Below are 26509 nucleotides of genomic sequence, written 5' to 3'. Positions count from 1 at the left end.
CCCTGGAGGTGGAGGTTACAGTAGCTAAGATCACACAGTCCAGCCTGGGTGACAGAATGAGACCCTGTCTTAAAAAAAAATTGTGGAAATGTTGAGGCAATAAAACACTAAAATTTAGCAATTCAAGGAATTATTATTGGACTAATGATTGACTAGTTGGATTTCCTTTTTTTTACAGTTTAATCTGGAAAAACGGACCTGCCAGTATATATTGTAATTTGCACTTGATTGCACACTTTCCTGTGCAGTTTTGGGGTTTACTGATGGATCCAGGAGACAGTGTTTTTTTTTGTTTTTGTTTTTAGGAGGCAGAGTCTCGCTATGTTGCTCAGGCTGCAGTGCAGTGCTGGGATCGTAGCTCACTGCATTCTTCCACCTCAGCTTCCCAAATAGCTGGGACTACAAGTGCATACCACCATGCCTGGCTAATTTTTTTTTTTCCTTTTTTTGAGACAGAGTCTCACTCTGTCACCCAGGCTGGAGTGCAGTGGCATGCTCTCAGCTCAGTGCAACCTCCACCTCCTGGGTTCAAGTGAATCTCTTGCCTCAGCCTCCCGAGTAGCTGGGATTACAGGCGCCCGCCACCACGCCCGGCTAATTTTTGTATTTTTAGTAGAGACGGGTTTCACCATGTTGGTCAGGCTGGTCTCTAACTCCTGACCTCAGGTAATCTGCCTACCTCGGCGTCTCAAAGTGCTGGGATTACGGGCATGAGCCACCGCGCCCAGCCTGTTTTTGTATCTTTTGTAGAGATGGGGGTCTCACTATGTTGCTCAGGCTGGTCTCGTGCTCCTGGGCTCAAGCGATCCTCTGATTTTGGCCTCCCAAAATGCTGGGATTACAGGCATAAGCCATTGCAGCCAGCCAGCTATATTTTCATCCAAATGAAATCTCGAGATTGAGCACAGACATGATGACTGCCAGTCCGTTTCAGAGACTAGGCTGGAACCCAGGGCTACTGAGTTTGTGCTCTTTTTTTTTTTTTTGGACAGAGTCTCCCTCTGTTACCCAGGCTGGAGTACAGTGACATGATCTCAGCTTTCTGCATCCTCTGCACACCCCCGGGTTCAAGTGATTCTTCTGCCTCAGCCTCTTGAGTAGCTGGGACTACAGGCGCATGCCAGCACGCCTGGCTAATTTTTTGTATTTTTTAGTAGAGACGGGGTTTCACCACATTGGCCAGGCTAGTCTTGAACTCCTGACCTCGTGATCCGCCTCGGCCTCCCAAAGTGCTGGGATTATAGGCGTGAGCCACTGCACTCGGCCACACCTGGCTAATTTTAAAATTTTTTGTAGAGATGGGGGTCTTACCATGTTGCTCAGGCTAGTTGAACTCTTTTTTTTTTTTTCCCTTGAGACAGAGTCTCGCTCTGTTGCCTAGGCTGGAGTGCAATGGCACAATCTTGGCTCACTGCAACCTCGGCCTCCCAGGTTTAAGTGCTTCTTCCGCCTCAGCCTCCCAAGTAGCTGGGATTACAGGCATGCTCCACCGTGCTGGGCAAATTTTTGTTATTTTTGTGGAGACGAGGTTTTACCGTGTTGGCCAGGCTGGTCTTTGAATTCCTGACCTCAGGTGATCCGCCCGCCTTGGCCTCTGAAAAGTGCTGGGATTACAGGCATGAGCCACTGTGCCTGGCCTGAACTCTTTTTTTTTTTGAGACAGAGTCTTGCTCTGTCACCCAGGCTGGAGTGCAGTAGTGCAATCTTGGCTCACTGCAACCTCAGCCTCCAGGGTTCAAGGGATTATAGTAGAGACAGAGTTTCGCCATGTTGGCCAGGCGCATCTTGAACTCATGACCTCAAGTGATCCTCCTGCTTCGGCCTCCGAAAGTGCTGGGGATTACAGGCGTGAGCCACTGCGCCAGGTCTGAACTCTTGGCCTCAAGCCATCCTCCCATTTCTACACTCCCAAAGTGTTGGGATTACAGGTGTGAGCCACTGCACCCAGCCAAGATACTTTAGACTCTACTAAGGCCATATTCATCAGTTGCTTTAAAGTAATTTGTATCTTATTTGGCCATTGAATTCAACCTCTAGGTAAAAATTAGGAGCTTTCTATGAGTGTCCATTATATGCTAGACATTGTACCTCATGCTTTAGTTTTTTTTATAACCTTGGTAATGTTTTTAATTTACACAGGAGGAAATGGAGGCTCATTTAATTTGGCCAGTTAACTTGTAAGTGGCAAAGCAAGGATTCAGATGTAGGTTGATCCCATTCTAAAACCTTTGCTTTTTCTACTTGCATATTAGAAAGCTAGTTGGGCTAAGTTTTAGTTTAAGCAGAAAATAAAGAATGGCATGTTTCTGAAAGTTGCGTATTTCTGAAAGTTAGTGCTTCTCTTGATTTCATTGCCTGTGTGGAGATAATATAAAGGATATAGTTGTTGGAGCCAAGCAGATTCTTTAGTTGGGTAAAAGCTGTGAAACCTGGCTCTGGAGACTCCACTAGTTCCTTAGCTGAATACCGGGGAATACATAGTAAGCTCTGAAGTTTTGGTTCTTGCCTCTCCAGTGAGACTAACATTTGGGAGACTAAATGTGTAATGTATTTGTGCTTTTCTTCAGTCTTCAAAAGGGCTAGTTATTGCTTTTATAAATTTCTTCCATATTTTATGCTTACGTTATGCATGGTACAGAAATGTCTTTGTAAAATTGGAAGAGCTGTCTACTGTGTGGAAAAGGTGTTTGAGTCTAGAACACAGGATTTAATATATGTGTGGATGACTAAGAGTCTGCTTTTGTAATCATTTGAAATGCTTCCCCTCCCTGTTGTATTATTATTTTTTGCATTATTTTCAGATTTATTTGGTTGGAGAACACATTTTTGAGGAGAATCATTCTGTGAAAAAAAAGGAGCTGGACATACATAACTCAAGAAAGAAAAGAAAGTGGTACTAAATAGTAAATTATTGACTGGACAGAGTGTTAGGTGCTTGGGCTTTTTTTCTTTTTTTTTGACACAGAGTCTCGCTTCTGTCACCCAGGCTGGAGTGCAGTGGCGGGACTTCGGCTCACCGCAACCTCCATCTCCCTGGTTCAAGCAGTTCCCTGCCTCAGCCTACTGAGTAGCTGGGATTACAGGCGCACGCCACCACGCCCGGCTAATTTTTTTGTATTTTTAGTAGAGACAGTGTTTCATCATGTTGGCCAGACTGGTCTCGAACTCCTGACCTCAGGCAATCCTCCGCCTCGGCCTCCCAAAGTGTCGGGATTACAGGTGTGAGCCACCACTGCTGGCCTGGGCTTTAGTTTCTAATATTGGTACTAACCTCTCCTATTAGCACTGTGCCTTTGGGCGAATCATTGTGCCTTACTAAGCTCCATTTCCTAGTTCTTAGGCTAATTGATTTAGCTTTGGGCAGTTCACTTAGACACAAGCAAACAAAGCAAACAAACTTTACGCCTCAGTTTGTATGTAAAATGAACAGAATGACCAGGTGGCCTGGTTTTCCCTGTACTACCCTGGTTTGTTATGTCCTCCTTTCTATCTTCTAGGTAGCTTTCTTTGGCCCATAAATGACACAGTAATTTTGAGGATATTTTTAATATCAGGTTAAAATCAGATTTTGTTTAGCATTGTATTTACTTAACACTGGATGCCTGGCCGGGTGTGGTGGCTCATGCCTGTAATCGCAGCAAGTTGGGAGGCTGAGGTGGGTGGGTCACATAAGGTCAGGAGTTCAAGACCATCCTGGCCAACATGTCAAAACCCTGTCTCTACTAAAAATACAAAAAATTATCTGGGCGTGGTGGCATGCACTTATAATCCCAGCTACTCAGGAGGCTGAGGCAGGAGAATTGCTTGAATCTGGGAGGTGGAGGCTGCAGTGAGCCGAGATCGCACCACTGCACTCTAGCCCGGATGACAGAGCGAGACTCTTTCTAAAAAGAACTGGACGCCTTTAAGTGAAGCATGCATTCTCTAGCTTACTTTGTGCTCTTTTTTTCTTTTTTCCTTTTTCCTTTTTTTTTTTTTTGAGAAAGGGTCTTGCTCTGTCACCCAGGCCAGAATGCGGTGGCACACTCACAGTTCACTGCAGCCTCAACCTCCTGGGCTCAAGCAATCCTCCCACATCAGCCTCCCAAATAGCTGCAGCTACAGGTGCATGCCACCATGCCTGGCTAATTTGCGTCATTTTGGTGGAGACAGGGTTTTGCTTTGTTGCCCAGGCTCATCCGCCTTGGCCTCTCAAAGTGTTGGGATTACAGGCGTAAGCCACAGCACCCGGCCACTGTTGTTTTATACCCAAGCTCTCTTAGTTTAAATTACCTGTCTGCTTCTGAGGTCATTAGCAACGTCAATATGACGTTAGTCATAATGACAGTAGTCTAAATGCTAGCAGATGAGAATAATCAATTAACCCTACAAATTCAGTTTGGGTTTTCCTGTTCTCATTTTGTCCTTAATCTTAGCTTTTTAAATTTTGACATATATAAGCATTCCTTCAGGATTCTAAACTGTCTTAATGATTATTTTATTTGTTTAGAGATAGGGTCTCACTTTATCACAGAGACTGGAGTGCAGTCGTGTGATCATAGCTTACTGTAGCCTTGAACTCCTGGGTCCAAGTGATCCTCCCACCCCAGCCTCCCATGTACCTGGGACTAGAAGCTCATGCCGCTGTGCCTGGCAAGTTAAGAAAAAAAAAAGTGCCAGGTGCGGTGGCTCACGCCTGTAATACCAGCACTTGGGAGGCCGAGGTGAGTGGATCACCTGATGTCAGGAGTTCAAGACCAGCCTGACCAATATGATGAAACCCTGTCACTACTAAAAATACAAAAATTAGCCAGGCGTAGTGGCATGTGCCTGTAATCCCAGCTACTTGGGAGGCTGAGATAGGAGAATCGCTTGAACCCGGGAGTTAGAGTTTGCAGTGAGCTGAGATCATGCTATTACACTCCATCCTGGGCAATAAGAACAAAACTCTGTCTCAAAAAAATATATATATTTTTTGTAGAAATTGGGTCTCGCTATGTTGCCCAGGCTGGTTGCAACCTCCTGGCCTCAAGTGACTAGTAATCCTCCCTCCTTGCCCTCCCACAGTGCTAGGATTACAGGCATGAGCCACTGCACCCAGCCTAAGTGATTATTATAGGCAAAATAATAAGTCATTGGTGTGTCATATTTTTGTTGTTTTTTTTTTTTGAGACAGAGTCTTGCTCAGGTTCAAGTGATTTTCTTGTCTCAGCCTCCTGAGTAGCTGGGAGTACAGGCTTGTACCACCAAACCCGGGTAATTTTTGTATTTTTAGTAGAGACGGATTTCATCATGTTGGCCAGGCTGGTTTCAAACTCCCGACCTCAGGTGATCTGCTTGCCTTGGCCTCCCAAAATGATGGGATTACAGGCGTGAGCCACTGCACCCAGCCTTTTTGTTGAACTTTATTATTTTATTTTATTTTATTTCATTTTGAGATGGAGTTTCGCTCTTGTTGCCCAGGCTGGAGTGCAATGGCATGATCTTGGCTCACCACAACCTCTGCCTCCTGGGTTCAAGTAATTCTCCTGCCTCAGCCTCCCGAGTAGCTGTGATTACAGGCATGTGCCACCACACCTGGCTAATTTTGTATTTTTAGAAGAGACGGGGTTTCTCCATGTAGGTCAGGCTGGTCTTGAACTCCCGACCTTAGGTGATCCACCTGCCTCGGCCTCCCAAAGTGCTGGGATTACAGGCTTGAGCCACCACGTCCGGCCAGTGCAGATATCTAAAAAGATAAGGACTTTAAAAACAACAATCTTACTACCATTATTACACCTGAAATAACAGCAGTAATCCTTTTATATCATCAAATATTCAGTCACTGTTAAAATGTCAGACTGTTGGCCAGGCACCTTAGGAGGCTGAGGCAGGTGGATCCCTTGAAGGCAGGAGTTTGAGACCAGCCTGGCCAACATGGTGATACCCTATCTCTGCTATAAAAATAAAAAAAATTAGCCAGCTGTGGTGGTGTGTGCCTGTAATCCCAGCTACTCGGGAGGCTGAGGCAAGAGAATCACTGGAATCCGGGAGGCGGAGCCTGCAGTGAGCTGAGATTGTGCCATTGCACTCCAACCTGGGTGACAGAGCAAGACTGTGTCTCAAAAAAAGAAAAAAAAAAGGACTGTCAAAATTAATAGCTCAAGACTGTTCAGTTTTCAAATTAGGATCCAAATAAAGCTCATACATTGCAGTTGGTTAATTTTCTTGTCCTTTTCATCTGTAGTTCTGCTGTTACTTTTATTCACTTGCAATTTACTGTTAATCCATGGACTTTGTAGAATTTTTTACATTCTGGATATATATATATATATAATTTTTTTTTTCCCAGTTGCATCCTCTTGCATTTCCATGTTTTAAAATAGTTATTGTCCCTCAGGAACAAACTGAAAGGGCAAGAACCACAGCCTTATCAAGGCCTCTCTTCAAAGCCTCTCCTTGTTTTGGGTCAGTAGAGATGATTATGGATATCTTACCTGCTGGCAAACTTTTAGGTCTGTCCCTTAAACACAGTCCTAAGTTTAGTATTGCAGACATAAGAAAATTGAACCACTCAAGACTATTTGCAAAGAGCAAAAGCCTTCAGCCCAGGCTTCTGAAGAGGTAGTTCTTCACTCCTCATAGTTATAAAGCCACCTGGAAATCCTTAAAAATCTTCTTGCAGAAGCTTTTAAATGGGGGGAAAAAAGTGAAAAATCCTGAAGGGTCTTTCTGAATCATTTTTTTTTTTGGAGCAGGGGATGTGACAGGAAATAAGGAATCATGAAGTAAAGGTTTATGCTTGAAAATGCTTGTGTAGCCGGGTGCAGTGGATCATGACTGTAATCCTAGCATTTTGGGAGGCTGAGGTGGGTGGATCACTTCAGGCCAGGAGTTTGGGACCAGCCTGGCCAACATGGCGAAACCCCACCTCTACTAAAAATACAAAAATTAGCTGGGTGTGGTGGTGTGCACCTGTAATCCCAACTGTTAAGGAGGCTGAGGCACGAGAATTGCTTGAACCTGGGAGGCAGAGGTCGCAGTGAGCTGAGATTGCCACTGCACTCCAGCCTGGGTGACAGAGTGAGACTCTATCTGAAGAAAAAAAATAAAAACTTGTGTGGCTGGGCATGGTGTCTCTTGCCTGTAATCCCAGCACTTTGGGAGATTGAGGCAGGAAGATCACATGAACCCTGAGGTTTGAACCAGCCTTGGCAACATACTGAGACCCCATCGCTTAAAAAAATGCTTGTGCATTTTAATTTTGTGGTATATGCATATTAAAGAGTGTAGCTAGCTGTATTTCAGAACTGATGTTTTTACAAATACTGACTGTGTGTGTGTACATGGGGGTACTGTTGCATTAAAAATAATCGATGATTTCCTTAGGAAACTTCAGTTTTCACTAAGTTCTTAAAAGCAATTTGTAGAAAATTTACTTGTTTTTTGAGGAAATATAAACCAAGACAATGATTTCTTTTCTTTACAGAGACCATGAAACGTATGGTGCAATAGCCCTACTTTTGGTGGGAAAAATATACAGCCATTCTGGTGAAGCAGTGAGTAGTGGTATCAGTGGCTTATACTACAGTGTCCAGGTTGAGAACTTAGGCCCTCAAGTAGTATGCTTGAATGATTGTGTTGTGGTACATTATAAGTAATATTTTTTTGGTGATTATTCTGCTTATATGCCAAGATGTCAGTAAAGGCTTTACACAGTGAAACAGAGAAGAGGCAAGTGCCAGTCACTCCCTGACCCACACAGCTTTAGGACGCCCACTACTGTGCAGTATGTGTTGAGAGTGAGCTCTTCCATTGCGTGTTGCATTAATATGATCTTTTTCAGAAGTGATTATTAGTTGGGCATTAAACCTGGTTTCATTCTGAGTCTAAAGAATCCTCCGGGCCACTCTGCCTATGGGGTAGCCCTGCTCTGTCCATGGAGAAGCTACTCTAGAAAAAAAAAAAATGAAAAAAAAAATCCTGTAACAAATTATGGAATTAAAAATAAAACTTAAAAATATATTTTATACACTAGATGTGTTATACACAAACTATGCTAGGCATGTTTTATTGGACTTGGGGTTTCCTTTTTTTTTTATTTTTGAGATGGTTCTCGCTTTTGTCACCCAGGCCAGAGTGCAATGGTGCAATCTTGGCTCACTGGAACCTCCGCCTTTCGGGTTCAAACAATTCTTGTGCCTCAGCCTTCCTAGTAGCTGGGATTTCAGGTGCCTGCCACCATATCCGGCTAATTTTTGTATTTTTAGTAGAGACAGAGTTTCACCGTATTGGCCACACTGCTCTTGGACTCCTGGCCTCGGCCTCCCAAAATGCTGGGATTACAGGCATGAGCCACCGCGCCCAGCCTGGACTTGGGGTTTCTGATGAGGTTTTCAACCTCTTACTGTAAATAAGACTGTATTTTACTGTGTACTATTTTAAAGTAAAGCTCTTGTTGAAACAAGGTCTAATCTTCCTAAGATCAGGTTTTCTGTGGGACTACTAAAGAGTTTATATATTATGTGCTTATCTTCACTGTAATGGCTGAGTTAATTTCATATTGATAAAAAATGAAAGATGTGTTAGTAGTTATTTTTGTTTATAAAGTGCATCATTATTTCCTGGTATTTATTTACCCTGTTTTCCCTAAATTCTTGAGTAAATTCAGACACACAGTACCAGAACAGAAGCTTGTTGTAGTGGCAGGTATTGCAAGAAAGTAATTGGAGATTAAGTTATATTCTAGGTAGATTTAATATAGAATGCCTTTACTAAACACTTTTGGGCAGTGGTTGTCAAAAGAAATGTGCATAGATTTCTGAGCTTCATTCCATCATTTTGCATTTTAAACAAAGTGATTCTGATACAGAACATTCTTGGACCATGTTTGGAGATAACTGATTTTTAGGGGGTAGTTTGCCAAAGTATTTAATAGAACAATCAATTTGTTAAGCCTGTTTTAAAGGTTACCAGTTAAGGCCGGTCACGGTGGCTCATGCCTATAAATCCCAGCACTTTGGGAGGCCAAGGTGGGTGGCTCATTTGAGGCCAGGAGTTCGAGACCAGCCTGGCCAACATGGTGAAGCCCCGTATCTACTAAAAATGCAAAAAAATTAGTTGAGCGTGGTGGTGTGTGCCTGTAATCCCAGCTACTTGGGAGGCTGAGACATGAGAATCACTTGAGCCTGGGAGGTGAAGGTTGCGTGAGCTGAGATCTCCCCACTGCACTCCAGCCTGGGTGAAAGAGTGAGACTCTGTCTCAAAAAAAAAAAAAAAAAAAAAAAAAAGGTTAATGGTTAGTTAACAATGAGACATAATTACAAACTAAGCAATGTGTCATATGTGGGGATGGGCAACTCGTGTGGCTGATCTAAATCCTTATTGTAGAGCTGGTAATTAGTCTTGCAAATGATTTCCTGAATCTATAAGTTTAAGCAGTCCATAATTTTCATTTCTTTACCCTTGAACCAACTTTATGTAGTTGACTTACTATAGAATAGTGGATTTTAGCCTTTTAAAAACTCATAATCCCTATAATACTTAATTTCACTTTTTTGCATATTTCTTGTTTTTTTAATGTGTGAGGTTTTAAATTTTTGTTTATTTTTTCCTGCATATTTCTACAATCTAAGAAGGTTGCCAAGTTTTACTTTCTGGGTTTTATAGTAGCTACTATGTATTTTCAATTTCTGTGCTAAGTCCTGTGCCAAATACTTTGTTTACATTGTTTCATTTAACTCTGGCAAATCTGCTGAAGTAAATTCTATTAATCCCCATTTCATAGATAGACACCAAGGCTTAGAGGTTACTTAAGCAAAATTGCCTAAAATTGTAAATGGTAGATAATAGTAGATATATTCAAGATGCCTTTTTGAATGATACACAATTTTCCGGGGTTTGAAAACCTTGTTCTAATTAAAATGTACTTAACTATATTTCGCCATACCACTTAGTTTATAGTTTTGCTGGGGAGTTAACCTGGCAGTTAGAAATAAGAGTTCTCTGTTCCTCACTCACCCAGGCAACAGCTATTTGCTGTAAACATAAATTGCTCTTCAGTTCAATATAGTGAACTTTGGACATTTTTGGAAATCATATTTCTTCTACATGGTCCTGGGTCTTAAATTAGATAGCATGCTGTTTTGCCTTGATTGGCTTGGATTTGGCAGTAGTGAAACCTACTTGTTCATAAGAGGAAGTACAAATTGTCAGCTTTGAAGCCTGTTAAGCACAGGTCAGTGTTTAGTAAGTGCTGGATGACTGAATTTGAAAAGGATTTCAGACTAAAATAAAATAAGTTGTTAGGTAACCTTTCTTTGAGGAATTTTTTTTTTTTTTTTGAGATGATGTCTCATTGTCACCCAGTCTGGAGTGCAGTGGTGTGATCTTGGCTCACTGTAACCTCTTTCTTAATCTTTTTCTCTTTCTCTCATTAGCACCTAGGGCTAATGGCTTATGAGGAAATTGTTATAGTCTTTTAGTAGGTAAGTTTTGTCCCTATAGTCCCCTTCTGGCATGCTTGCTTTCTTTTTTCCATTTGTGTTCTTTTTTTTTTTTTTTGAGATGGAGTCTCGCTCTGTCACCAGGCTGGAGTGCAGTGGTGCGATCTCGGCTCGCTGCAACCTCTGCCTCCCAGGTTCAGGCGATTCTCCTGCCTCAGCTTCCCGAGTAGCTGGGACTACAGGCGCGTGCCACTGTGCCCGGCTAATTTTTTATATTTTTATTAGAGACAGGGTTTCACCATGTTAGCCAGGATGGTCTCCATCTCCTGACCTTGTGATCCACTCGCCTCAGCCTCCCAAAATGCTGGGATTACAGCTGTGAGCCACCGCGCCCAGCCTGTTTTTTGTTTTTTTTGTTTTTTTTTTTTTGCCTTAGAGACAGAGTCTCTGTTGCCCAGGCTGGAGTGTAATGGCATGATCATAGCTTACTGCAGCCTTGAACTCCTGGTCTCAAGTGATCCTCCTGCCTCAGCCTTCTGAATAGCAGGGACTACAGGCCTGTGCCTCCACACCTGGCTAATTGTTTTATTTTTAGTAAATTGTTTTATTTTTAGTAACAACAATGTCTTGAACACCTAGGCTCAAATGATACTCCTGCTTTGGCCTCCAGAAGTGCTTGGATTACAGGCGTGAGCCACAAGGCCTGGCCACCAGTATGCTTTCTAAACATTATTGAAAAGGGCTCATATTTGAGAATGTAAGGGAAAGGGAATTATTTTTGTGTTCTTCTTTGTAATTTTAAAATGATGGGATCAGACTAGAATAGCTGTGCTTTAAGTTTGTTTGTTTGTTTTTGTTTTTGTTTTTTTTGAGAGGGAGTCTCACTCTGTCACCCAGGCTGGAATGTAGTGGCACGATCTTGGCTCACTGCAAACTCTGCCTCCTGGGTTCAGGCAATTCTCCTGCGCCAGCCTCATGAGTAGCTGGGATTACAGGCATCCACCATCACGCCTGGCTAATTTTTTTGTAATTTTAGTAGAAACGGGGTTTTGCCATGTTGGCCAGGCTGGTCTTGAACTCCTGACCTCAGGTGATCCACCCGCCTCAGCCTCCCAAAGTGCTAGGATTACAGGTGTGAGCCACTGTGCCTGGCCACGTTTTTAACAAAGTAATTTAGATACATTTAATTACATCACTAGACAGAAGACTTCACTAGCCTCTCTCTCTTTCCTTTTTTTTTTTTGGAGGCAAGGTCTTGCTGTGTCATCCAGCCTGGAGTGCAGTGGTGCCATCATGGCTCACTTCAGGCTTAACCTTCTGGGCTCAAGCGATCCTTTCACCTCAGCCTCCCAAGTAGCTGGGACCACAGGTGTGTGTCACTACACTCAGCTAATTTTTTGTAGAGGCAGGGTCTCCCTATGTGGCCTAGGCTGGTCTCAAAATTCCTGGCCTCAACCTCCTAAAGTGCTAGGATTACAGGCATGAGCCATTGCTATCACTCTCAGCCAGTCTCCTCTTTTTCTTTTTTCATTTCTTTTTTTTTTTTGAGACAGAGTCTCACTCTGTTGCCCAGGCTGGAGTGCAGTGGTGCATCCCGGGTCACTGCAACCTCCGCCTCCCAGGTTCACGCGATTACCCTGGCTCAGCCTCCTGAGTAGATGGGATTATGGATGCACACCGCCAGGCCCGGCTAATTTTTTTGTATTTGTAGTAGAGGTGGGGTTTCACCACGTTGGCCAGGCTGGTCTTGAACTCCTGGTCTCAAGTGATCCACCCACCTCGGCCTCCCAGAGTGTTGAGATTACAGGCGTGAGCTACTGCTCCCAGCCAGCCTTCTTATTAAGAGACTGGTTATTCTCCGTCTATCATACTCTTAAACTGGCAGCCCTCTCCACTCAGGCACACTCACCAACATGCCCTCCTCTTTTTCTGCCAGATGGATCACCTTTATTTTATTGCTTATGTAAGCCTCTGAATCCTTAATAATATTCAGAATGGATAACTAGTCTTCACCATTTACCACTCCCTGTTTTGCTCTTCACTTAATCTGCTTGAGCCTTTCTAGGTCCCATTCCCTGCAAAGCCCATTTCCTGACCACTAATCCACGGTGATTTCTTTCCTTCCGAAGACTGTAACCTTATTTGGCATTGACTGGTACATTCTGGTCTCACCTACTGAAGCTGTGTCTAGGGCTGAGACTGTTTTATACTATCAGACCAGTTAGCATACTTGTTTTTTAAACATTTTATTTATTTTTAAGAGATGGGGGTCTCACTGTGTTTCATATAGACTTATGCTTAGTGATAATTGAGGTGAAATTGCTGGCATTTACCACTTAAGTTGGATAGATTTTCTTTTTTGTGTGCTTTCTTTGCATAGAAGTATTGGTGGAACTAAGTAAACTGAATTCATGCGTTTAAAAAACACTTTTTAACTTCTTATTTTTAGATAATTTGAAACATAGCAGAGAATTCTTGTAAACTCTTTCTAGAGTCACTCATTTGTAACATTTTGCCACATTTAATTTGTCATTCTGTATGTAAATAAATTTGTTTCCTGAACTGTTTGAGACTGAGTTGAAGACATCATTCTCCTTTACTTAATGCTGGAGGATTTCTTTTCTAAGATCAAAGGAAAACTATAGCCACAGTATAGTTTTCAAATTAAAGAAACATTGATAGAGTACTTTACTTTGTATCTCATGTTTCGTTATTTCTTCAATTTTTCCAATAAAAATTTCCTTCAATGTGTTTTTTATTCTCTAGTAAATGATTATGTATTACATTTACTTGCAATATAATTATGTAGCAATTATGTAATAAGGACTGTTCCTCAATTTGGATTTGCCTGATATTTACTCCTGAGAGGTTTAGGTTACGCAGGCAATGTTGTGTTCTCGGAACACCACATCTGCAGGCCCATGATAGCCATGTGCCCTCATTGGCAGTGTGTACTTTGATTCTCCCTCAAGTTAGGGTGTTGTCCTGTTTCTCTGCTATGTAATTACTGTTTCCCCTGCACTAATAATTCTTTACCAATGTACTGCTTCTCATAAAACTTTCCCCTCTATATTTAGCTAGATATACATTTACTTTTTTCATTGTTTCATATTTTAATTTTTTACTTAATTATGAGATCAGGTCTCACTATGTTGCTCAGGCTGGACTTAAACTGGCCTCAAGTGATCAGCCTCTTGAGTAGCTAGTATTATAGGCTTGAGCCACCATGCCTGGCTGCATTTTTTTTTGTTTTTTGAGGTGGAGTCTCGCCTGGTTGCCCAGGCTGGAGTGCAGTGGCATGATCTGTAAACTTGCCTCCCAGGTTCAAGTGATTCTCCTGCCTCCGCCTCCCAAGTAGCTGGGATTACAGGTGTCTGTCACCACCCCTGGGTAATTTTTTGTATTTTTAGTAGAGATGGGATTTCACCATGTTGGCCAGGCTGGTCTTGAACTCCTGACCTCAGGTGATCCACCTGCCTTGGCCTCCCAAAGTGCTGGGATTACAAGCATGAGCCATTACACCTGGCTGCATTTTTTTTTTTGACACCAAATTTCACTCTTATTGCCCAGGCTGGAGGGCAATGGTGTGATCTTGGCCCACTGCAACCTCTACCTCCTGGGTTCAAGTGATTCTCCTGCCTCAGTCTCCCAAGTAGCTGGGATTACAGGCGCATGCCACCACGCCCGGCTACTTTTTGTATGTTTAGTAGAGACTGGATTTTGCCATATTGGCCAGGCTGGTCTCGAACTCCTGACCTCAGGTGATCACCTGCCTTGGCCTCCCAAAGTGCTGGGATTACAGGCATGAGCCCCAGTGGCCGGCCACGCATTTTTTTTTTTTTTTTAAATAGTTGGTTCTTTCTATGTTGCCCAGGATGGCCTCGAACTCGGGCTCAAGTGATGCTTCTGTTTTAGCCTCCTAAATACTTTGGACTATGGGCATGCCTGTCTTAGATGCACATTTTTAAAAGTTTTTTGAAATTGTAAAAAAAAAAAAAAATAACAAAATGTATTTTAACCATTAAGGATACAGTTCAATAGTGTTAAGTACATTCACATTGTTGTGAAACAGATCTCCGGAAGTTTTTCATCTTGCAAAACTAAAATTCAATAGTTTTTAAACAACAGCTTCCCATTTCTGCTTCTCCACCTGCTGTCAACCATTCTACTTTCTGCTTCTGTGAATTTGACTACTTTAGATACTTTTCATGTAAGTGGATTCATACAATATCTTTTTATGATTGGTTTACTTATTAATGTCTTCAAGACTCATTCATGTTGTAGCATGTGCCATGATTTCCTTTTTTTTTTTTTTTTTTTCCTGAGACAGAGTCTCACTCAATCACCCTGGCTGGAGTGCAGTGGCATGATCTCTTCTCACTGCAACCTCTGCCTCCTGGGTTCACACAATTTTTGTGCCTCAGCTTCCCCAGTAGCTGGGATTACAGGCATGCACCACCATGCCCACTAATTTTTGTATTTTTAGTAGAGACAGGGTTTCACCATGTTGGCCAGGCTGGTCTTGAACTCCTGGCCTCAAGCAATCTGCCTGCTTCAGGCTCCCAGAGTGCTGGGATTACAGGTGTGAGCCACCACACCCAGCCTATGATTTCATCCTTTTTAAGACTGAAACTGTTATTTTGTATAATATATTTGTATATCTATATATCTCTATCTGTCTAGCTCACACTTTGTCCTTTCGTATGTCAGTAGACACTTGAGTTGCTTCCACCTTCCACCTTTTTGGCTAATATCTCTTTGAGATCCTGCTTTCAGTTCTTTTGGATATGTACCCAGAAGTGGGATTGCTGGATTGTATCGTAATTCCATTTTTAACTTTTTGTAAAATTTTCTTTTGCATTTAGCTATTTCATTTTTTCTCAGGTTAAACTTTGACGTCGTAACCAGTCTCACAAAGAGATGAAATATAAACCACAATAAGCTTGCTTCAGTTTTACCTCTTCCATGATTTAGTCTGCTGCTGTTTGTAAGGCAAGGTAGTTTCTAAAATCATTGGCTCAAAATAAAATGAATCTGGGTATTATTATTTTTTTCTTTTTCCTTTTTCTGTAGAGACACCATCTGGCTATGTTGACCAGGCTGGTCATGAACTCCTGGCCTGAAGCTATCCTCCTGTCTTGGCCTCCCAAAGTGCAGGGATTATAGGCATGAGCCACCATTCCTGCTCCTGGCCTTTTTTTGTTTTGTTTTTGAGACAGGGTCTCTGTCACCCAGACTGGAGTGCATTGGTCCAATCATGGCTCAAGCAATCCTCCCACCTCAAGCCTCCTAAGTAGCTGTGACTACAGGCATGTGCCACCACGCCTAGCTAATTTTTATTTATTTATTTTTATTATTATTATTTTTTGAGAATGAAGTCTCACTCTGTCTCCCAGGCTGGAGTGCGTGCAGTGGTGCGATATTTTGACTCACTACAGCCACCGTCTCCCAGGCTTAAACCGTTCTCCTGCCTGAGCCTCCCCAGTAGCTGGGGCTATAGGTGTGCGCCACCATGCCTTGCTCATTTTTGTATTTTTAGTAGAGATGGGGTTTCACCATGTTAGCCAGGCCGGTCTCGAACTCCTGACCTCAGGTGATCCGCCTGCCTTGGCCTCCCAAAGTGCTGCAATTACAGGCGTGAGCCACCGTGCCCGGCAACACAAAGTAACTGTTAAACCCTAGTGTTCTTCCCCCTTAAAATTTTGGCACTGGCCAGGTGCAGTGGCTCACGCCTGTAATCCTAATACTTTGGGAGGCCAAGGAGGGCAGATCAATTGAGGCCAAGAGTTTGAGACCAGCCTGGCCAACATGGCAAAACTCCATCTCTACTAAAAATACAAAAATTAGCGGGGCGTGGTGGCACACACCCACTTGGGAGGCCAAGGCATGAGAATTGCTTGAACCTGGGAGGTGGAGGTTGCAGTGAGCTGAAATCAGGGCACTGCGCTCTAGCCTGGGCAGCAGAGTGAGACTCTGTTTCCAAAAAATAAAAAACAAAATTTTTTTTTTGGCACTTACTCCTAAATTATTAAGATATTTATTTTAAAAGAATTTTGGGGCCGACTGTGGTGGCTCACACCTCTAATCCCAGCACTATGGAAGGCAGGCCGATTGCTTGAGCCCAGGAGTTCAAGACTACTCTGGGCAACATAGGGAGACCACGTCTCTATTAAAAAGAAATTTTCTTTTTGAATAGAATTACAGATTCACAGAAAGTTTTATTTTCAAGGAATTGCAGATTTGCAGACAGTTGCAGTATTTTTAATTAAGCCATAATACCTGAATCGTTTTAGTTTAGAATCTTTGGGTAGTGGTTAAAGACTGAAAGTGGATAAGGGTTAGGAGTCACTAATACGTTAACACATGCCTTTATGCTGCACAAAGCAGGTAGGGTATCTTATTACTCAACTCTTGGGAGTATTTGTAGAAAGTTATTTTGGAAAACTTAAAGCAAGGGATACCAGTCAGCCTTTTCAGCCTTTCACCTAAACACTTGTTCAATAAAATCTTGGTGAGCATTCACATGAGACGTAAATGTCTTCCCTTAGAAAAAGCTAAAGCAAAAGTGCTTGCTAAAATATCAGATTCCAGTTCCACTATAGGAAAGTTTTATGATTTATGTTTTGGGCAGGGCTTAGGAATTTCCACTGCAAACACTCCGAGGAGTTGTGATGTGTTTTTTCACAGACTGTACTTGAAGAATTAGGGTTTTGTTTTATTTTGTTTTCTTTTTCTTTTTCTTCTTTTTCTTTTTGAGATGGAGTCTCGCCCTGTCACCCAGGCTGGAGTGCTGGAGTGCAGTGGCGTGATCTCAGCTCACTGCAACCTCAGCCTCCCGAGTAACTGGGATTACAGGCGTGCGCCACCACACCTGGCTGATTTTTGTATTTTTAGTAGAGACGGGGTTTCACCATGTTGGTCAGGCTAGGAGAAATTAGGGTTTTTGAGGGACCATAGTTTTGTTTCTACTTTATATTCTTATTAAGTTTATAGTTTCATAGGTTAGTGGTTCTCAAACATTGTAGCCTACTTAGAAATCTATTTTACATCTGGATCCATATATCCTTATATACATGTATGAAACAGATTCATTGCAGTTACAGATATTAGATATTTACTTCTACCCTTAACTCTGATTTTATTTTAATCATAGTGTGACCCCTGAAATTGATTTCAAAATTAGTGTCTCCATCCTTAGTTTGGTAACACTGCCCTAGGTGTTATCTGTGTAAGGGTGACAGCATGGTTACTGAAATGAAGCGAAGACCTAGACATGTGATCCCCGTTTCTTCCTAAAGTGATTTATCTTTTTGGTCCTTTGAGGACGTTTTATTATTATTTTGAAATATTTTTCCGCTTTGCCAGGCATTCACTACCCACACACAATTACCAGTTTTATTTCCCCTTTTTCCCCCTTATTGTAGTTTTCACTCATCATTACACAATTAGGTGCTTCTTCCCTATGTTACTAAAAGCATTTAACGCTTGGGTATTTTGTATGCTTATGTGGGAACAGCAGAGAATAAAAACAATCCAGTTGCGAAATATTAACATTCTTACTGAACTTCATAAAGATAAACATACCAGATTCCATTACTTGATATAAACAGCTATAAAGTAATTGGCTGGGCCATACTTGCATTGAGAGTATAAATTAAAGACATGGGAAGGAGCCTAAATTCTAGCAAAATTGGCTGGTTGCAGTGGCTCACGCCTGTAATCCCAGCACTTTGGGAGGCTGAGGCTGGTGGATCACTTCAGGCCAGAAGTTCAAAACCAGCTTGGCCAACGTAGTGAAACCCCATCTACTAAAAATAGAAAAATTAGCCAGGTGTGATGGCACGCGTCTGTAATCCTAGCTGCTCAGGTAGCTGAGGCATGAGAATAGCTTGAACCCAGGAGGCGGTGGTTGCAGTGAGCCCAGATTGTGCCACTGCACTCCAGCCTGGGTGACAGTGAGAGTCTGTCTCAAAAAAGCAAAACAACCGCCACCCCTCCAAAAAAAAAAACTCTAGTAAATTATTAGGTGTTTTTTGTTTTTGTATTTGTTTTATTTATTTTTATTTTATTTTATTTGAGACGGAGTCTCTCTCTGTTGCTAGGCTGGAGTGCAGTGGTGCGATCTCGGCTCACTGCGACTTCCACCTCCCGGGTTCAAGCGATTCTCCTGCCTCAGCCTCCCGAGTAGTTGGGACTACAGGCGCGTGCCACCACACCCAGCTAATTTTTGTATTTTTAGTAGAGACGGGGTTTCACCATGTTGGCCAGGCTGGTCTTGAACTCCTGACCTCAGGCCTCCCAAAGTGTTGGGATTACAGGTGTGAGCCACTGTGCCTGGCCTTTTTTTTTTTTTTTTTGGAGACAAAGGCTTACTCAGTTGCTCAGGCTGGAGTGTGATAGCGCGAACATGGCTCACTGAAGCCTTGACCTCCCAGGCTCAAGCAATCCTCCCACCTCAGCCTCCCAAGTAGCTGGGATCACAGGTACATACCGCCACACCAGGCTAATTTTTCCTATTTGTAGAAACACGGAGTCTTACTATGTTGCCCAGGCTGGTCTCAAACTCCTGGGCTCAAGCAATTTGCCCACCTCACCCTCCCAAAGTGTTAGGATTGCAGACGTGAGCCACTGCATCAGGCTGTAAGTTACTAGTTTGAAAATAAGATTAAATCACTTACATGAAGCAAATTAAATAAAGTAAAATATTAACCAATGAAAATGGCTGCCGCGTATTGACCTATTGATCTTTATCTGAATCCTTTAAGGTCAGAAATAGTGTTTCATTTTACACATGCAAAAATGAGTTTAGAGGATACAAACAGTTGATAAAAGACAGCTGTGAAACTTCACCTCAAACATTAAGATAAGTATGGTTTAGTTAGTCCTAATAAAAGGAAGGGAGCCAGGCATGGTGGCAGGTGCCTGTAGTCCCAACTACTTGGGAGGCTGAGATGAGAGGATTGCTTGAGTTCAGGAGGTTGATGCTGCAGCAATCCATGATCGCACCACTGCGTTCCAGCTTGAGTGACAGAGTGAGGCACCGTCTCTATAAAAAAATTTTATAAATCAATAAGAGGAAGGGCACTTCTCTTCATTCAGGTATTGAAACGTGAACGTGTGATGGGGGCAAAATTATGCCTTCTTACGAGTTAGAAAATGTTATTGTTAATGCAAGTAGTGATATCACATCAAATAAGTCACATTGTTTATGTTGGTTCTGCATTAAAACACAAGAAGCACCTCTTTTGTCCTGTCATCTTTTGAAAAAGTGGTTAATGAGCACCTATGTACTGTGTAAGAAAGGGTTAAATGCTTAAAGTTACTTTGAGTTAAGTAGTCAGGAAGCAAACACTTGGTTACCAGAAGTTAAAATGGAGAAAGCAACTTTCTGTGCAGTCTGATATAATAGGAGGGTACCTTTCCTTTTTGGACTATCTGAGACCTAATTTTGTCTTACCGTAGGTAAAAAAAAGCCTTTCCTTTTTATGTTTTGTAAGTATTTGCTGTAAGTTGTTGGTTTGTGGTAGCCAAACTAACAAAGAATTTTGGAAAAAAAGTATTCAGGTGCTAGAATAATACCTGGTGTATGCTGGCTCTTTGTAAATCCTGCCCACGTTTAGGTTTGTCCACAGCTGTTAGTACCTAATATCAAGATTTCTTCCTAGCAAAGGTATTCTGAACCTTTTTGGGAGCATAAGAACATTTCTGGCTGGACACGGTGGCTCACGTCTGTAATCCCAGCACTTTGGGAGGCTGAGGTGGGCAGACTGCTTGAGCTCAGGCATTCGCCTGGACAACATGGTGAAACCCTGTCTCTACAAAAAATACTAAAATTAGCCAGGCATGGTGACGTGTGTCTGTGGTCCCAGCTACTTGGGAGGCTGAGACGGGAGGATTGCTTGAGCCTAGGGGGTCGAGGCTGCAGTGAGCTGTGATGGTACCACTTGCACTGCAGCCTGGATGACAGTGAGATCTTGCCTTTAAAAAAAAAAAAAAAAATTTTCGGAGAATCTGAGCACTGAAGATTTGTAGTGTAGAAAATACAGACATATATAAAACATTGGCATCTAGTTTTGAAGGTTCCACGTGACTGACTACCTGAAGCCAATCTTTGGGTTTAGATCTAAGCCCCTTTGCCTTACAGGATTGGCATTACAGTTGTATTGTGTTAGATATTGTTGGAATCAAATAGTGCATATAGTCAACATGCTAACCTATATGCTGAAATTATTTGGTAGTGTGATTTGATTTTATGTGAAGAAAACTTAGTATAGCAAGTTTATTTTAAGGATCAGGTTCTTGATATTCAGCCCAGGCACGTTAAACCACTGTTATTTCTAACTGTATTTATGAAATAAGGTTATTAGAAACTGAGAATTTTAAAGATTTGTATTAGGTACCGTGGTTTGCAAACAGAGTCTGGACCCGTAATGGAGTTTTCAAATCAGTTTAATGGGTCTGACTAGCCTTAAAACAAATGAAGTGTAGACCAGAGTAGAAAAGAAATTGTGTATCACAAAATACAAGGTTAAGTACTTGGTGAAACTTTTGCTTAAGTGTGTGTATTTCTGTATATATGGATGCACGTATACATTCATAAGTAGTCTTTTTTTTTTTGAGACAGAGTCTTGCTCTGTTGCCCAGGCTGGAATGCAGTGGTGTGATCTCGGCTCACTGCAAGCTCTGCCTCTTGGGTTCACGCCATTCTCCTGCCTCAGCCTCCCGAGTAGCTGGGACTACAGGCGCCTGCCACCACACCCGGCGAATCTTTTTGTATTTTTAGTAGAGACGGGGTTTCACCATGTTCTCCAGGGTGGTCTCGATCTCCTGACCTCGTGATCTGCCCACCTCGGCCTCCCAAAGTGCTGGGATTACAGACGTGAGCCACCGCACCCGGCCCATTCATAAGTGTTCTTATTGGATTGCAATGCAAATATATTTCTTAATGTGAGATGATTTAAAAAGAAAGCCACAGCTCTGTAACTGTTTGCTTTGGAAGTAGTTTGAGTATCTGAGTTCTTGATATTTTTGTGTTTTGGGAGACAGAATAGGTAACTAGTTAGGATGCAAGAGTAAAAGAGCAACTTTCTTTGAATCTTCAGTGATTAACCAATAAAGTTGAGATGGGATTTTACTCATTAAGTAGTTTTGGATAGTTAAGGCTGAATTTGCTTTGTGGAGGTTTTGAAAGCTGTTATAACCAGAGGAAGAAATATATGTGTGTTTCACAAAGTTGTAGTTGCATTACTGAAAATGTTGTATATGGTTCAGTGAATGTAATATATGTGATGCTTAACATAAAGCTATCTGAGAAAACATTCTTTCTGATTCAAGACTGGAAATATCTACTTTAAGTATAGTCAACTATTCTGTCATTGCTTAGGGTAGCTGTTTGTTTTTACCAAAAATGTAGAACCTAAAGAAATGAAGGTCTTTGGACTTTTGGGGGAAGAGATAGTCAGTAGATTTTTGTAGTCTTGTTTTTTAATATGAAATAGTTTTCAGGAAAGGTTATATAAATAAGTATCAGGTGTTGTTTATGTTTAAGAAATTGAATTATAGATGTTAACTTAATGTCTTGTTTTTTTCTTCCATTTCTTTCAAAGGTTTGGGCCCCATGGTATCCCTGTGACAGTATTTCCCAAAAGGGAATATAAGGATAAACCAGAAGCCATGCCGCTCCAAAGTAATACATTCCAAGAAGGGACAGAAGTCAAGTGTGAAGCAAATGGTGCTGTTCCCGATGACCCTTCTCCCGTCCCGCATCCCGAGCTGAGCTTGGCTGAAAGCCTGTGGACTTCCAAACCACCACCTCTCTTCCATGAAGGAGCACCTTATCCTCCCCCTTTGTTTATCAGGGACACATATAACCAATCAATACCTCAGCCACCTCCTCGGAAAATTAAGCGACCCAAACGAAAAATGTACAGGGAAGAACCCACTTCAATAATGAATGCTATTAAACTACGACCCAGGCAAGTTCTGTGTGATAAATGTAAAAACAGTGTTGTTGCTGAAAAAAAGGAAATTAGAAAAGGTAGTAGTGCAAGTGACTCTTCTAAATATGAAGATAAAAAACGGAGAAATGAAAGTGTAACTACTGTGAACAAAAAACTGAAAACTGACCATAAAGTGGATGGGAAAAACCAAAATGAAAGCCAGAAAAGAAATGCTGTGGTTAAGGTTTCAAATATTGCTCACAGCAGAGGCAGAGTGGTAAAAGTTTCTGCTCAGGCAAATACATCAAAAGCTCAGTTAAGTACTAAAAAAGTTCTCCAGAGTAAGAACATGGATCATGCGAAAGCTCGGGAAGTGTTAAAAATTGCCAAAGAAAAGGCACAAAAGAAGCAAAATGAAACCTCTACTTCCAAAAATGCACATTCAAAAGTCCATTTCACACGTCGATATCAGAATCCTAGCTCAGGTTCCCTTCCACCCCGGGTTCGTTTAAAACCACAGAGGTACAGGAATGAAGAAAATGACTCTTCTCTGAAGACAGGACTTGAGAAAATGCGGAGTGGCAAGATGGCACCCAAGCCCCAGTCTCGCTGCACCTCTACCCGCTCAGCAGGTGAGGCCCCTTCAGAAAATCAGAGTCCCTCAAAAGGCCCTGAAGAGGCCAGCAGTGAGGTTCAGGACACAAATGAAGTGCATGTGCCTGGTGATCAGGATGAACCACAGACATTGGGCAAAAAGGGCAGCAAAAACAATATCTCTGTTTACATGACCCTAAATCAAAAGAAATCTGACTCTTCCAGTGCTTCAGTGTGTAGCATTGATAGCACAGATGATTTGAAATCTTCCAACTCTGAGTGTAGTTCTTCTGAAAGCTTTGATTTTCCTCCAGGCAGTATGCATGCACCTTCCACCTCCTCCACTTCCTCCTCTTCAAAGGAAGAGAAAAAGCTCAGTAATTCCTTGAAAATGAAAGTCTTTTCCAAAAACGTCTCTAAATGCGTCACACCAGATGGCAGGACCATATGTGTAGGGGACATTGTTTGGGCCAAGATATATGGCTTCCCTTGGTGGCCAGCCCGTATTCTTACTATAACTGTGAGCCGGAAAGATAACGGCCTTTTAGTCCGACAGGAGGCCCGTATTTCATGGTTTGGGTCTCCAACAACATCTTTCCTTGCTCTTTCACAACTCTCCCCCTTTTTAGAAAACTTCCAGTCACGCTTTAATAAGAAGAGAAAGGGCCTGTATCGCAAGGCTATCACAGAGGCAGCTAAGGCTGCCAAGCAGCTGACCCCCGAAGTGCGGGCTTTGTTGACACAGTTTGAAACGTGAACATGGGCAGTAAGGTAGGCAAGACCATTGGAAGTCACCACAGATTTTCTAGTCTAGTTAGGAATAATTTCTACAAAATAGCGTGGCCGGATTGGAGAGAGAAGTTGCACTCAGTTGGCTGGCTTTTTAATACTTACCTTATAGCCATTTTTAGACTGAGAGCTTAAACTGAACATATAATCAAATTTTGTGTTAAGGAAGTGAGATTTTAGCAGTATTTTTCAGTTTTGAAGTTCAAAACCATCCCAAGGCATAGGAGCCATAGCCTCAACTGAAATTGAATTTTTGTAGGGACTGTTAATTGCCATTTGTACCTAATACTGTATATATACATATATATATGTGTATATATATATATATATACACCCGTGTATATATATATATACCCATGTATATATATATATACCCGTGTATGTATATATATACACACGTATATATGTATATATACACACATATATATATATATGAAATATAGCCTGTCACTGTGTGACACAGATTGCATATTTGGGATTGCAATAAGGGCTTGGTGAGCTGGGGGAATAGTGTGGATATTTAATGACTACTTGTTTTTTAAATAATGAACACTTAGCCTTTCTATGCGCATAATGGTGTAAAAGTTAGATGGTTAGGTGTTTGACAAACAGATGGTTGCTATTCAGTTACAGACTGGGGAAATAGCCCAGTGTTTGGGATTAAAACTGTCAAGACTGGATAGGTGTTAGTCATCACTGTCTTTCGTCCAGTGGGGATTTAATAAATACTTTCACGCTTCTGGTTTGGGAGTTTAGATAGGTTTGATTTTGGATTTGTAAATAGTGATTGCTAAATTTGGTCAGATTTCTCCTGACTGGCTGTTCCTAAATTCTTAGGATGTGTCCCAGTAAAATTATACTTTGTGAATTAATTGTCATATGTGTAATTGTTGCATTTTGGATGTACCTAATTTGATAATTAAAACAAAATAATTTCCGTTTAAGGTATCTGTTTGCAGGTCAGAAAATGAGAAAATGTAATTGTGTAATGCTCTGAAATGTAAAAAAAAAAAAAAAAAAAAAACCAAAAAAAAGCTGTAAATAAAATCAACTAAATCCAAATTATTTGTGTGTGTTTCTCAAAAAGCTTTGAAAAATTTCAAGATGGTAGAAAATTATTCTTTGTAAGAGTGTTTAGAAGAGATGAAAAATCAAACTTTTATTTTGCTATTTGCCCTATCAGGAAATATATTATCTGAGATAAGAAAACTTCAAATAATGAGAGATGAATCAGTATATTCTCAAAATAAGATTTTGTAGTATAGAGGTTTGATAATGCTTTTAGATTTGATACCCCCTTCCTGCCAATTTCTCATAAATGTGTGAATTTTAATTTTTAGCCTTAATATTTCATCACATGTTTCCTCTTTTTACATTCGGGTAATTACAACCGGTCTCTTCTGTTTGGTTTTCTGCCTCATGTATCGCTGCTTTTGGGGCTAGTAACTTAGCTTACTATTTTTCTACATGGTCCATCTGTCCCTAAGATTTGATTTCTTATTTTCCATTTTTAGCTTTGTATTAGTAGTGAGAAATATATCTGATTGGCTGTGGAGGCAAGTTTATCTCAAGATTTTTAAAGTTGATTTCATACTTTTTGTGTCTTAACTTTGGGAGATCTAATTTCAATACTTTTAGAAATTTAAAATTTAGCAGTTTTTTGTGGATTTCTAAATCCAATTTGAAGTAGTTACTATGGAACTCATAATGAAAAGATTAATGGAGATTGAAAATCAATAGTCTTGTCAGCTTTCTTAAGGTTATTGACTGATTGCGAATTTTTGCAAAAGCAAGTAGAATTTCTTCTGGGGAACTCACTCAATGCTTTTTGATTATAATAAACACACATTTTAAAAACAGATGTTTCACTTGAGTAGAACATATTCTTTCCTGCAAACAGAAACAGCTATACTTAAAAAAAAAAATTCTTTGAAATTCAGTGTGGTTGAGAAGTTATAAGGAACTATCCTAAAAGATTTTCCAAGTATTTGTTTCAGATTAATGAACTTGTTCAATCAGGTGTTTTTAAAAGTTTGAAATCTAAAGTTCAGAAAGACTTAAAAGTCATCAAAATATGTAATTCCAAGGCTTTGTGTAATGATCTGGGTGAGTTTTAACAGTAGTTTGAAGTAGACATTACTAATATGGTCAAGTGCTTGGTAAATATGCTGTTGTGGCATAAACCAAATTGGATTTGTTTCAGAAGCCATGGGGAAAGAGAAGAAAAAAAAATCATGATTGTTGAATATAAAAATAACAATCAGTTTTGTAGAACACACCTTTGAGGAAAAGGTTGAGCATATCACAAATGATATGCCAAATGACCCCTTCGTTTTAAACTGGCAGTCTGGCATATTTCATTTGCAGTTTCAGTAGGGAAGCAAGTTTTAAAGAATCTGTCTAATCTTAAATGTGTATTCTAAACTCTAATAGCTGAATATTAAAAACTTTTATTCCAATGGAAATGTCTTAGATAAATTTGTCCAGTATCTACTGCAGATGGAGATAGAGTTGAATTGGGTAGTTGTAGCCACTTTATATTTCTCTTTGAAATGATAAAAGGCACTTATTCTTGATACGGAGATAACAGAAGTGGGTATTTTTTCCCCTTGGAGTGGGAGTAAACTGGCTTAGACCAAATCTGCGGCTTAAGAGTCGTGGCTAAAACAAAGGATTGGCCAGGGGAGAAATCAAGTGAAGGAAGAGTTGTGAAAGCTAAGAATGTTTTTATTTCTGGAAATTCTCAGAAACGTAAAGCATCAGAGTATTTTTCCCTTTTTACTT

General features: G+C 41.1%; 1 protein-coding gene across 8 annotated transcripts in view; it reads left to right on the top strand.

Moving 5' to 3' along the window:
* PWWP2A (PWWP domain containing 2A) overlaps positions 1–26509 on the top strand; it is a 57424-nt gene that overhangs the window by 3371 nt on the left and 27544 nt on the right. For 5 of the 8 annotated variants that reach the window (XR_008680015.2, XM_055387516.2, XM_019028549.4 and 2 more), the window contains exon 2: positions 22010–22974. Coding sequence is in view for 7 of the 8 variants with exons in the window: in XM_055387516.2 (XP_055243491.1) it covers positions 22010–22974 (965 nt within the window). In the remaining variant the exon portion in view is untranslated. Of the gene's footprint in view, positions 1–7447; positions 7518–22009; positions 26504–26509 lie in introns of those variants that run through there. The other 3 variants (XM_031011587.3, XM_063706908.1, XM_004042925.5) reach the window with 3 other exon arrangements.

The sequence above is a fragment of the Gorilla gorilla genome, chromosome 4, assembly GCF_029281585.2.
Source record: "Gorilla gorilla gorilla isolate KB3781 chromosome 4, NHGRI_mGorGor1-v2.1_pri, whole genome shotgun sequence".
Classification (NCBI taxonomy): domain Eukaryota; kingdom Metazoa; phylum Chordata; class Mammalia; order Primates; family Hominidae; genus Gorilla; species Gorilla gorilla.
Note: the sequence above shows the minus strand (reverse complement) of the source record. Positions and strands in the feature narration are given on the sequence as shown.